At 34.6% G+C, this 14,249-nt stretch overlaps 1 protein-coding gene across 4 annotated transcripts in view; it reads right to left on the bottom strand.

The window, feature by feature from the left end:
* The window catches only part of DPH6 (diphthamine biosynthesis 6), a 214,225-nt gene that overhangs the window by 145,287 nt on the left and 54,689 nt on the right, over positions 1-14,249 (bottom strand). For all 4 annotated transcript variants that reach the window (XM_075712890.1, XM_075712891.1, XM_075712888.1 and 1 more), the window contains exons 5-6: positions 13,932-14,050; positions 2,197-2,258 (exon numbers count right to left, since the gene is read on the bottom strand). In XM_075712890.1, the coding sequence (XP_075569005.1) occupies positions 2,197-2,258; positions 13,932-14,050 (181 nt within the window). The remainder of the gene's footprint in view (positions 1-2,196; positions 2,259-13,931; positions 14,051-14,249) is intronic.

The following is a 14,249-nucleotide window of genomic DNA, read 5'->3' as shown; positions in this document are numbered from 1 at the left end:
TGCTTAAGTGATCTGTGGCAACAAACTGGGGAGGAGCACTTAAATGTTTATCATACTCTTAAACTATGTATTATTTACTCATGACTCCAAAGATCTTCCAAACAACCTTTCTGGGAATTTATCAATCAGTAGCCATTTCTACAGCACATGCAGAACGTGACTTCACATGTAAGTAAAACTGCTTTTCCACAGTAATGTTACTCTCTTGCAATATGCAGCATGCCAGTGTTGGAGCAGGCCTGTGACACAAACGTGGAGCGCAATGAAGACTCCAGTCTGGCATGTTCACGCAGCGCAATGCCGACTTAGCAGTCAAGCTCCTGGAATCAGTCTAACCATGTCCACAAGTGGTGAACCTGAAACTTGCAGACTCTGGTTCTCAGTGGCTTATTAGCTGAGCCAAACCACCATGTTAATACAGCCTCCAATTCAAAGTTAGCTCAGTGTTCAATTAGATTGTATTACCTAATCCAAAAGCTCACTGATGCTTGAAGTGGCGATCCCATTCCCTCTTCCTTCCTTTTGCTGTAGAAATCCAATTTATACTTTTCAGACAGGATAAATCCACTCCCTCTTCTAATTATTCTTGGATCTTACTGATATCCCTAGATTTAGCAATTATTTACTGTTTTAAGTCTACCTTTATTATCACCCCATAAAAAAAACATTTCCTAATGACACAATATGAACAAATATTTTATATATAGTTAATGTATATAATGTTCTGTACTCCTACTGTATATCTCTGCCACTGCTTTTTTACCCGTACTACAAGTATTTAGGAAGATATTTATTTCCCTACTTCCCTTCCTTCCCTTTCTCTGCAGCGGGAGAAAACACCTCTCCTTCCCACCGCCTGGTATTATTGAATCATTGCTGTAGCTGAGATAATCTAAAGATGTAAGTGGAGGAAGACTTAGAAAAAGAGATAATGAAGGGGATTTTTACCTCAACTAGTTGAGGGGGGAGGGGGACAGGGGGAGGTTGCTGGGCAGATTCTCCAGCTCTGAAGCAGCAACAACAAACTTCAAGCTAGGAACAGGCCAAAACCAATCTCTTCAGGCAAGGCTATTTGAATGTTATGGACCTTCATTCTTTCTCTTCAGCTTTGGCAAGTACCAATTATCTATGCTCTTTTCTCCAGCCATGTAAATGACTAACAAAATGAAATTAAACTCAAGACATAATTCCTATTTAACTTCTTTATCTTTCAGCAGCAAAAGAGATTTATGAAGTTCCAAACAAATTCTGGTTACTTTTTCTTTCTCTTCTGCAAGTTTGCCATGCCCTGAATTGTTCCAGAAAAACTGCTTACGTAGCCAGGCTGAACGGTAACTACCCAGATTAACAACAACAAGTATTTTTAGGAGATTGTTTTGTGCAAATTCAGACAGCTTACACTGATAAAAGTTACAGCAAGTCTGTCTTAATAGCCGAACATGCAAATAATTGTGTTTTTTTAAAGGGTTCGAGGACAAGGAAGTGTGCTAAATTGGTTTTGTCACAGACAATATATGTAAACACACTTTCAGAGTTGTTATTCTTAAATTGTACTTAGCTTGATGTTTGATGCTTTTACCTCAAACTCAAAGATTACTCATGTACAAAATCTGGTCTCTCACCCCCCCCTCAGTTAAATAATTTTTCTTTAAATAAATCTATTAGCTCCGCCTACCAGCATTTTCCTGCTTTGAGGACTACATAACCCTTTGCACAGAACTAAGTACATCCTCTGGAATAAACCTCTTATTGCATTTTTGAAAGGCCCTGCTATATGCAGTCTGACTGGGTGAAAATGGTAGGAAACCTTCACATGGGGATATCTGTAGGGAAGTTTTGTATAACCTATCATTCCCACCATTCCTTGCTGTGAAAGTCTCTAACTTGCATGCAATTATTTAGCTTTATCATATTGACATACGAGTTAGTGTTCCCTTAATATTGAGGTTTCTTGCCTTTAGTTTGTTTTAAAGACGCTGGCACCACTTGTGAACTACCTCCAGAAAGAATGTTTTTCATATTGAAAGTGCATACCGGAGGCTTATATTCTAGGTACAAAGGTAAGCCTTGAGTTAGCACCTAATTTCTGAAAGTAACTAGAGTAATTTTTGATTAAGTTAATTTTACTGCATTTGTGCCTATGTTACTTTTTAATTGCAACTTTATCTGTATGAGTATCCTTTAAGTAATACTCACCTCCAAAAGATAAGGCTCCATTTGATCCAGAGTTTTTCCTAGATGCTTATCTGGATCTAAACCTGAAAAAAAAAAAAGTGTAAAAATATTTTTTATAAAGTACTGTTTTTTAAACATAGCATGTCTCCCTTAGAAACTAGTCCCACTGTATCTAAAATAATTTCTATTGTAAAGAAAACACACTTAGTTGGAATTTTCTCTTATCCCCTCTGGGCAACTGGTTTCCACGTTTGTGGAAAAATAAGGCCAATTACCTTTTCACTGCATGTCAACTGGAAAAGCTGTTGTTTTCCTTTCTTAGAAATTTCACTAACCAGTGAAGTAAACATGCGGGTCCACAGTAATAAAAATACTACACAGAAATTACCTCTTTGAGTCAGAAGTTACCTTTGTAGATACCTATTAAATTAAAATTCAAGTTAATTTTTTATAGTTCCTGCAAATTATTGTAAAGGACAGACTGTTTTACATAATAAAAACTTTTTTGCTAAATCACATTCTCTGTGTGTGTGACCCACAGAAAAAAGGTAAGAATTAAAAAGAATGGAGATATAAAGAAAACTCAGACTTACACAATGTCTTGAACGTTGTACCTTTTGATCCATCAGAAAATATTCTGTATGATGTCTACATTTTGATTTATTTTTACTGGTAAAAAAGTAAGCCCGATCAACATTTGGTAATTCCTTTAACTTGCCCCTCTGTGTTCCTGTGTCAGCTTTTTGACTTCATGAGTTTTGCCAACTTGTGGCTGTTAAATGGTCACTTCTCAGGAATAAATCAAATAATTGGCAGAAATCAGCACTGGGATAAAAAACATCCAGGAACAACTGTTTCAAGAGCTGTCATCTTCAACTAAATAAATATCCTAGGTGGATTTGAGACTAAGTGGTCAAAAGGTCTTAACATATGAAGAAAAAAACAAAACAATGAATTCTGAAAGTGAAGGAACACTGGAAAATTTTCAGTGATCACGTTTTTTACTACTCTTAATTATTGTGGTTTGGGTTTTTTTTTTGTACTGATCACAATACTTGTCTATTTTTTCCTACTCTACTGCTTTATATAATAATGGGTATCACTAAAGAGCTGCCACCAGAATGACTCCATTTAGAAGCAATTTCTGAAGTATGTACCTTGCAAAGCACTTCAGATCATTGATGATGAAAGCTGTTATATAAAAGTATGGTATACTATTATATAAAGTCGCTGCTGAGTTCAAATAGCTGATATGCCTTTTAATTTTTACAACGATGATCTTGGTATATTTAAATTCCTGTGAAACTAAAACAAGTTAGAGTGAATGAGATCTCAAAACATTAATAAAGTTTTTAAATATTTCATTAAAGCACATTAAAAATTCCCTATCTAGGGGAACGCTTTAAAAACCGCTTAATAATTAAAGTGAAAGAGGGCTGAGGTTTTTCCTCCCTCTGTTCTTTTTTGGTATTGTTTTATTGCTCTTTATCAACAGACTAAAATGTGTGTTGCTAGATAGAAGGTAATGATAATTTATGCTTGTGGAAATCACTCTGAAACATCTTCATTTCATTTCAATAGTTCCAATTATTCTGGTGATGTCTTCCAACTTACACCAGCTTAGCATTATGTCCTTGATTTTAATGGGACAGGTATTAGGCTAAACAAGCACTTTCTCCTAAAATAAACAAGTACCATATTACAGTACTCATTTCACACATGTACATTAACATTCTTCATTCACATAATTACTTTTCTAAGAAAAGCAACACCTCTCCTTGGTAAAAATAAATTGGTTTCCTTTAAGTTTAAACCAAGGGATACATTTCAAACATGCAAGAAGGGAAAAAGTTGTCAGAACCAGACACACTAACATATTATTTCTTTCACAACTTCTCTCTGATATTAAGAAGGCTATACCTACTGTTCTACCCCCTAATGAACACAAAATAATAATTTAAAAGAAAATATTATACAAATAGTATACAAAATAAAAATTAATTGCCTATGTGTACACTGTGGGTAGAATCTTTAGTAATATCCCACAGCTACATGAAAATCTGTGAAAATGCAATGTACCCTTTCGGTTTCTCAGTAGAATTCTATTTTTGGATAGCTTGTCTTTCTTTTGAAAAATATTATTTCCTTTAGTTTCCAATAGGTTTGTATTGTGAGTGAATAGAGACCGTCTGCCAAAGGCATCAAGAACCAATGCAACCTGTAATTTGCAGAACCAGTAATCCACATCTCAAATCTCTAATAGTATGCATGTACAGATGAAGCTGTATGTCTACTGCTACTATCAATATAATAAAGTATCTATAAGCATACTGACGAAACAGTTAATATATTCTATAATTCTATTTGGTATGTTTTTCTTTAAACAAAGGAATAGACTGATTCAGATTCTTCAAATGACTTAGACTAAAAAGAAAAACAATGTATTGTAAATTCTTAGTACATTCCATTTAACCACATCCTCCAGATTTTTTCTCCATGAAACTAGATGTGAAGAAAGCTGGATGGGTGGATAAACCAACAACAAGGTTCAGGGCCTGGATGACTGTATGTAGAATTAAGAAATTAATTAGGAAGGGAACTATAATTTGCAGCACTGACATCTACTTTACTTAACTTGCATGTATCAATGGGAAGCAATTACAATTCAATTAAAATACTCACTTTTATTACTTTACTGACTGACCTTGAAGTTAATGCCTGTTTTATTTAATTGCATCATCTATGAATACATGTTAACCCTAGAATGTTATGCCCCATTATTTTCAATGCGTTTTTAACTCCCCAACTGAACTACATCAGTCAATTTATTATGTGCTGTCAAGAGAGCAAGTGGGGCTTTATTTCTTTGAGATAGACCAGTACATGATGACAGAAACATCTCAAAAGATTTGATAATGCTGTTTTTAACAGTGCTCAGTAAAACAAATTGCGCTCTCAACTCCAGTTTTGTGGCCTAGTTTTACTGTAAAATCAGTATGTGATAGCACAAATGGTATAATGACTTCAAAGTAGTTTCTACTCCATCTGTAATTCCTGATAAATCCACTGACAGGAGCAGAACTCCTTCCTGCAGATATCAACAATGGTTGCAGAGCCCTCTTACGCACAGCCACAAGAAAGTGCTGTAGAGAACTGCAGCAATGTTAAAAGACCGTTCTGTAGTGAAAAAATTGTACCAAAGAACATTACTAGAAGGCATTTCACTAGCGTTAAGTTATGCAAAAGAACCGTACTTTAAATGGTTCACTTTGTACACATGTATTAGTGTAGCATAAAGAGTATGTTTCTAATAGCACAGGAAAAGCCTGTACACAAAAGTATTAACTGGTAAAGTAGGTTTACTCTGCAGGAGTGCAGGAATGTCAGATACCCTTCATGATGTAGGAGTGCACCTGCCACAGAGATATTAATGCACTGTAAATCTATACCTTAAATTGCCTTGAGGTAAATTATTCCTGATGTCATATTTAGCTTTCATTTCTACAAAGAGTTGGGAAGTGAACTTTTTGTCTGGTAGCATAACTTGACAGGTTCATAGCTGATTCTTAACGTCCTCATAACTTTCACACATGAAAGGCTGTATAACAACAGTGAACTGGACAGATTCTTTGAATTTCCTTTACCAAAACATTAAAAAAAATGTAAAAACTGCTTAATTTTCGTATAAAAATGAAGGAAAGGAAAATGCAATAAATACTGGATATTGCTCCACCTCTAAAAGATTTGAGGTGAATATACTTCTAATTTGTTGTATAAAAGAGCAAAATTCATGCAACTTGATTATGTGCCTACTTTTTTTTTTTTTTTTTTCTTTTCTTTTCTTGTATGGGGTAATTTATCCACTGTGGGAATAGTACAGGGATGGAATCCGAAGATATAGTAACACTTTTCAAGCTAAGTAGTAAAGTTATAAAACGTTAATCCCAAAGTTGTTCTAGCATATGTTTCCAGTGCAGTTTACTTAGGATCACAGTTTATCTTCTTTCTCAGAAGTTCATCAAATATTTTCTAAACTAGGTTAGTCTGATGTCATCAAATTTTAGAATTCTAAGAGGTAAAAGGCTCTAAAACTCTTCATACCAGCAATGTTAATTTTATCTGTAATCTCTTGTGATTTTTTTTTTTTTAAACATCAAAGTTATTTGTGTTCTAGTTATAGCTAGGATTCAAAGCAACTTAGCTCTGCCATTTCAGGAACAGAAACCTCAATAAATCTTTGAAGAAATTTTGTATTGTTTCATCAAATAACAAGGCAATATTTTCATGCAGATACTTTTAAAACTCAAAAATGTTCATAGTTTAAAAAGAGATTGTGGAAGAATTGTTTAATAGCAGCATTAAACTGCTTTTAATGAAATCCAAGACTCTATACAGCAAATGGTTCAGTTCATTGAAAATACTGCCTCAGTCAACTTCCTCTCAGGACTTTCAATGGTCTTCAGAGACACAAAACAGAAGTTATTACAGGTTCGGTTCATACAGCCACATATGTATGACTTTCCCAATATAAATATGTTCTCAGTGGCTTTAACATCGGCATACTGAAATGTTTTGAGTAGCATTACTTTAGAGCATTATTTATTAATGTATTTAATTAGATTAATAAAGTTCAACCATTCCAGCACCAGTTTGGCTGAAAAAGGATGTGCCATTTTGTCCCTGTTAAAGAATTCTGGTATTTCATACTTTGAACAGTTCTAGTGCTATTAAGCTTTGAAGAAAAGGACTGAAATTTGATTCAGTGGCAGAGAAAGAGGCATGGTGCAAGTGGTAAAATTTGTGTAACTTTCATTAAATCCACCCCCACGCAGATAACTTATAAACCTTTAAAAAGTCACAGTCCCCAAATGGATCAACTTCTGAAGAGGGGGAATCAGTAGATCACCTGCAAAAGGTTAAAGGCCAGAACAGAAATAAAGGATCACATCAGGACAAGAAGTCTCATAAAACTTCAACTCAGAGAGACCCGGAAAGCAAGCACCTATGGTTCTGACTACACAGATATGCCTTTAAAGGTTTGAGTTTACACTCTGTTTCAGCACAGAAGTCTGCACAGTGAATGTGCATCCAGGACTTAAATCTTGCCAAGCATTAAAGAGCAGCAAGAAGACACCACTTCTCCCTCTCGATTTTCATTCTGTTAAGATTATTTCTGTTTTTGACATCTCTCACTAAGCTCTTTTTCTTCCACTATTTTTCAGCTCAAAGTTCTCTGACTGTTCTTCACTAGAACCCTTACCCTTTTCTCTTTCACTTTAAATGCCTAATAATCCATTCTTAGCCCACTGCTTCCATTTCACTTTTTCTTTACATGATCTGATCCCACCAAACTGCAGAGAGATCTTTCCACTTTAAAGCCATTTCTCTCCAATTTTGTCTATCTCTGACATCTTCTTAAGAAGCACTGCACTCAATAATGTCAACTTCCAATTACTTTTCTGTTTTCAGGCACATTGACTTTCCCAATCTTCCTTCTAACTCCTGTCAACTGTTACTACTGAAAATATGAACATCCTTCCCAATCTCCAACCTATAGGCTCAAGAGATAGTAGAGGGAATCATATTTCCTTCTAACCTGTTTCTAGATCCAGTTATGCAAACTGTACAAAATCTCATTTCTTCTTTTTTGTAACAAAATTTATTTTCAAACATTTCTTTATACCCATGCGCTAAAAGCTCTTTCCAAAACCTCATCTTACGCTTGTAACCAAGTATCTGTCATTCATATACAAGCATCAAGGCAAATATCATTCTAAATGCAAAGATTATTTTCTTATCTTATTTCTCTAGCCTTTCAGCTATGCTCTGAATCAAAACTTTTCTTCACTTAAAGACCATTCCTAGTTTTCTCTTCTCTTACTTGTCTCTTTTGCATCATGCTCTTCTTAAATCCCAAGCTAATTTTGATTGATTTCTGGTCTCACATAAAACTCCCATTTTTCCAAGTTGATCTTTTCCCATGTGAATCTTTTCCCTCATTAAAAAAAAAAAAAACCAGCCTGAGCTAAAATGGCTCCTGTGGTTTCACAACTGTTCCCCAGTCTCTTCATACAACATCTGGTAAACAAACAGGTGTGGTACCTCGTCTTTTATTGTAAATAACATGGATGATGTAGATAAATGAGGCAGTAGACAAATGTATTAGGAAGGCAAAAGCATCAAATACACTTAAACTCTAAAGGACCAACTCAGCTTTGGAAGCTTTGTTTGAAAATCCAGTGACAATAACATGCGCTAGCTAGGAAACAAGGATTCAAAGGGGGAAAAGACTAATAAGAATATCTTTCCTAAAGTACCTGATAGGCGTAAATTTACCAAATTTATAATCTGAAAAAAAATTACAATAAAAATTAATTAAAAGCTGTCGTATGTATCTACAAGATAATACTTTAACATTGTTCAGGGATAATTTTTCTAATAAAAGTTTAAGGCTACTTTTTAGAATATATTATTCCTTACAGAATAGACAATCAATAAATTTGACAGTACTTGGAAAAATATTATCGGTCATTTTATGTTCCACTTCAAATTATGGTAAACAGAAGTAGTCTTTTTCATATTAATAAACCCAAATGTTATCAAGAACAAAGGTTGTGAAGACTGTCATAGATTCTATTACTGCTCCAGTGTCTGATAACTGCCCAAGGAAAAAGCAATGGAACAATCACCTCTGAATGGCATAGAACTAGCTAAGAATAATGCCAATCTTTAGTTTATTTAGTAATAAGTAAGCAAACAAATCCTTACAATACAATATGGAAGAAAACAACTGGGATCTCGTATTGATTTCTTAACAAAATGTTCCTTGCTTCCTTCTGTTATGTTTGTGAACTGAGAATTTTTTGAAAATATTTAGAGGAAGCAAGTATGTTCCCCTGTGATGATGACACAACAAGCTCCTTCAATTTCCCCAAAAATGACTTTAAAATTGCTCACTACTGAAAACTAGAGATGCATTTTCAAAGAACACTGTTCCTTTCCATTGCACCTATGATGTGCTTAGACAAAACTCACACAACCACCAATTTTACATCAGGATATGATCTGACATTACAGCCAACCCAATTCAGTGGTAAGCTTTCTACTGAAAGAGTTTTGTCCTCCATGCAGCAGTGGCATCTACACAGCAAGTTCCCTACACACACAAAAAAGCAGTACTTCTCTGCTGGATCTCCCAGCTGCAGCCATACAATCACTGGAGCTTTTACAGGGGCAGAAGCAAGTAGAAACTTGTGGTTTGGAAGAGTCAGCTAGAAGGGGGAAGGAAAAATCAACCTTTTGGCAGCGACTGACTGTTAGCTTGGTTTATCTGTAACACTAAATTACACCCTTAGGAGCTTAACCAGGAACTGTGTGGTGCTAGTTTTTTAATGTACTATATACGTAAATCTTACCTCCATGAAAATTAATGGGAGTCTATCAATTTCAGTGAGTCAGGATTTCACTTCTGTACACTAGTAGCATGCAAATAATAAACAACAATACAGACACCTAGGTGGTTAGGTTTAAATAACGAACAAAAGCTCCAGGTACTGATTTGATTATACTGAGAAGTAACATTCCCTCTCCCTAAATTAAAAGCTCATATACAAAAACATACGCATCCCTAAACTATCAGGCTTTCAGAGGATTCTGTGTACAGCAGGAGTATACCAATCTTCTTGACCTTGTAAGGCAAGCATCAAGACCTTCTTGCAGCAAAAGAGACTGAAGTTAAATATACATACTTCAGACAGCTCATTTTAGAGAAGGAACTTTTGGATTTGTTGACAGACAGGAGATGGCAGTGGCTCCCTAAGGACTCATTACTCCATTGTTGGAGGGAAGTAGAGTGGGTAAGCAACTAGGGCCCACACCATCTCAGAATTTAGGCTTCCACAGCCCGTGATTTCAACTCTACCCATGGCTGAGCATGCAGATTGTCTAGAAGCACTCATAGCAGCTGGACCTACAAGATAAAGGATGCAGCCACGGCATAAGAGCCCCACTTCAACTGTAGGCTGAGGACCACAAGCTAATCAGCCCTGATACAAAGTTTCAGCTTTTATTATTGTCTAACAGTTGAACAGCATCATGGTATCAGTTCTCTCCTGTGATCCAAAGAACAGCTAGAAGGTAGAAACATAATTTAACCATGAAAGAGTTTTTCTTTTTCAACTTAGTATTTCTATTATGTGATCTCATAATTAACAATGTTTTTTCAGGTATTTAATTCAATAATAAATCATTAATTTGCTATAACCAAACTGGGAAGAAGCTGCAATGTATAAGGTAAATAATGCATATTAATCCCATAAAAGACAGAAATTTGAGTTTATATTCTGATTTTGACTGAAACATTGAAGCAGCAATTTTTCCCGCCACTTTCTCAAGCTAACAATGTGCACTTACAAAACTTACTGAAGGTGAATATTACTCTTAAAACTTCAAGAAAACTAGAATCACTGAGGACAAACTGCTTTAACTGCATGACATAAAAAAAAATTCAGCTATATTTTTATATATGTGAGAACTGAGGTTTGTCATATTTTAAAATGTATAGTGGCACTTAAGTTTTAGTGTTCATTCTAAACAAGATTTAGGTATAGTTAACTCTGTAAGTAAAGTAAAACTAAATAAAACTCGATGCTCAATTTTTACTGAGGACCATACTGTGAGGAACCCAAAAATTCCTTCCAAATGTAACCTTCCTCCTTCTCTCACACCTTGTCCTGCAGTGGAAGCAATTTGCTTTAGAACATGGCACAGGTAAGACCAGTACATAAAGTTACCAAGATTAAAAGTTGAATCTGTTATATGCATATTCTGCAAGTTAATTAGTATTTTAATCTTTAAAATGTGTCCAGAGAGCAAGGATATCAAAGCCACATCTTACTACTGTGTTATATTACACTGTCTCTGTTATATTACAGAGTGCTATATTACATTGTCTCACATGAGCAGTCGATATTACTGGAATTTCAGGCACACACATGTTAAAAACAATCAATAACTGCTTCTATTTTAGCTATTGCTGAGTAACCTCATTCTGACTTTCTGGGATTTCCACTGAAGAGGGGTATATTTCAAATACAAAAGTATCATGCATCATACAGGCATCTTTCGCAGCAAGAAAATGGCACTCAAGATAAATATGCATAAGCAGCTTTTTTTTTATATAGTTCAAGTTTGCTGCTAGATCATGGAATGTTTTTCTCTCATCATTAAACCCTCTGAAATAGACTCTAAAGGAAAGGAACCTGATCTACTTATAGATCAACAAAAGACAGGTGAAGAAGGCTTGCTAGCAATACTTCTTTTGCATGTAAGTGAGAGCCTTTGGTATTGCATCTGGCAAAGCACACTACTCCGAGATAGAAAACTCTTGCCACTGGCAAAGTTTATGATATTAATTTGTAATGGTGGATTTAGGGAAATGTACTAAACTAATGCTCATTTACTTGCATAATTGTGTGTTTTCTACATAAAACTACAGGCTTTTACCTTGCCAATACTGGCACTGAGTTAGTGGAAAACAGGACAAGGCGGGTGTACAAGTATGCCAGCACTGATGAATGTCAAGCTCAGGTTACAGATTTGCTTCTTACATTAACATCTGTACAATGTGCCATCTAATGCATTACTCTTCAGACTCTTAAATCTGTTATTTTAAATTTTTTCATTGCAGTTTAGCTTTGATTATTCATCTAAGAGGCAAAAAGTTAAAATGTATCTTATCTTCTTTGCCACTTGATATGTTAAACAGCCTTCATACCTTAAATCCACTTTAATAAGGCATGCAATTATTAAAGCATTACAGAATGGCCCCAGAGAACACAAGCTCCATTAAATTTGCTTACATCTAATTACGTCTGCCTGAGGCAGGTGAGAAATTGACTCTGATAAGATCTTTCTTTTACCTGTAGCCACAAAAATAAAAAGGAAAAAAAAAACTCGGAGTGATTTTCTATCTAATTGCTATCTACAAGTATTTATGGTATTCGCTCCTTCAATGAATAGCCCACAAAGCACCCTTTGTGCACTAACTAGTGCATTTTAAGTTTTTTTAAGACTGGAGAATACAAAAGACAAGCTTATCTTGCTTAAGGCACACGACACGTCATCAATGATGTCTACTTGTGAAACAGTTTTATCTACTATTTAAATCATATATTTTCTTCAAAAAATAATTCTCATGTGAAAAAGTATGTTACATATTCTTTGTGGACTTTTATTTTTCCTTCATGTCAGCATAAGCAATGAATGCATTCTGTTTTATGGAAAAATAACATAAATAGAAAAATGTACTTCACATGGCCTGAAAACTATTCCCTTAAAAATGATTTTTTTTTCCTCAATTTAAAGAAGTGTTTTATAGTAGAAAAAACAGCATTCAACACCTCTGTAGTTGCAACTGGCCTTCCAAAATTCAGGAAAACACTATTAAATTACACTGCTTGTTACCTATAAGTGAATGAGGGAATGTGGTATTTCGAATCATTCTAATCCCACTAGCAGCCCTAGCACATCCTAGAGAAAAATACAGCGAGACCATCATAGTGATAATGTAAAAACTAGTTAGAAACTATACCAGCTAAAGAGGAACAAATAAACTAAAAAAATAAAGAATTAATTTAAAGGAAAAAAAAAAAGTCATGGAATTCATCCAGTCTAAAGGGATTATATTTCAATTCTTGGTTAATATTTAAGGAGAAACTACTTGGTTATAAAGCATTCTTTAAAGAAGACAGACATTAGGAATTTGATGTGAAAGTTGCCCAGATAAACCAGCCATTGGACTTCTAATGCAAGATTATACACCACTATTTTTTAAACATACATCTTTAACCACTGACACCACTGACGCTCTTGTATTATATTAGCCATTCTTTGGTACAATGGACTGCAAATCTATAGTCGAGCCAAAAAGAAAAGGTCCTTTGGTCACACTTTATGCTTAAGACCTCACTTGATACTCTTAAATGAAAAGCTGCATAGAGGCCTGAAATGAATATATTGTACCATTAACACGTTTCACATGTGCTTCTTAGGGTTATAGAGTACGTCATTCAATAAGCCTTCCTATAAAACTTCATTTGACCTTATGTTTACATTCAAACAATAAACAAACAGGTTATCTTTCATATTGATTTGCTTCATTATACAGACCTCATTTTACCTATTTGACAATGAAGAGACATGTTGATTTTTCTAGTATACTAAACCACCACATTGTAAATACCATTTTTTGATGACAAACTATTTCTGTTTGCTATATCCTTTACCAACTCAAGGACTGTTGTTACACAAAATGTTTCAGCCTCATATAATTACATCTTGTTTGATGTTAATTTGTTGTATTTCTATTAGAACTTTCATGGTCGCTTTATAATGTTGTCTAGCCACCAGTCTACATCATCTATAAATGACAATACTGTGAACCACTCAATTATGCATGCATCTTTACTGCAAATCAAAACCAAACTAGAACAAAAAAATTACAAAAGGAATTTAATGACTAGGAAGAATTACTTTCCAGCTTGTCCATGTCTCCTCTAAGAATGAATTGCATAGAGGTAAATTAATTATTCAGACATCATGACTGTTATCAGCCACGTAATTTTTGAATATTTGCTTCATATTAACATTTCTTATCCTAAAATACAGAACAAAATTTCTGGTTTTCCTCTGTTACGTTGTGGATTTGTCCATGGGAAGTTTCAGTAGACAATATTGCTCAAAATCTGAATACATACCAAGAGCTGCCACTTTTATGATTATGGCTTGAATGTTAGATGATATAATTTCTTTAAGCAGTACTTCCTGGTTCCGACGCCAAAGGTAAGCTAAAGGCTGAAGATTAAGCCTTCTGCATCTTAAAAACAAACAAAAAGTTGGATAAAGCCAAGCATTATGCTTTTACACAGTATGATTCATGTAAAACTAAAGAAAATTAATTTCTCTCATTTCCTACCATTAAATAATTTTTCTTCTACAATTTCAATTACAACACTTTACTATTGCTGGATTTCAGTATATACATTAAGTCTAGTATTAAAAAAATGAAATAAAAT

Source organism: Pelecanus crispus, chromosome 6 (genome assembly GCF_030463565.1).
Source record: "Pelecanus crispus isolate bPelCri1 chromosome 6, bPelCri1.pri, whole genome shotgun sequence".
NCBI classification, from domain to species: Eukaryota; Metazoa; Chordata; class Aves; order Pelecaniformes; family Pelecanidae; genus Pelecanus; species Pelecanus crispus.
The sequence above is the reverse complement of the archived record's forward strand: the minus strand, read 5'-3'. Positions and strand labels throughout refer to the sequence as shown.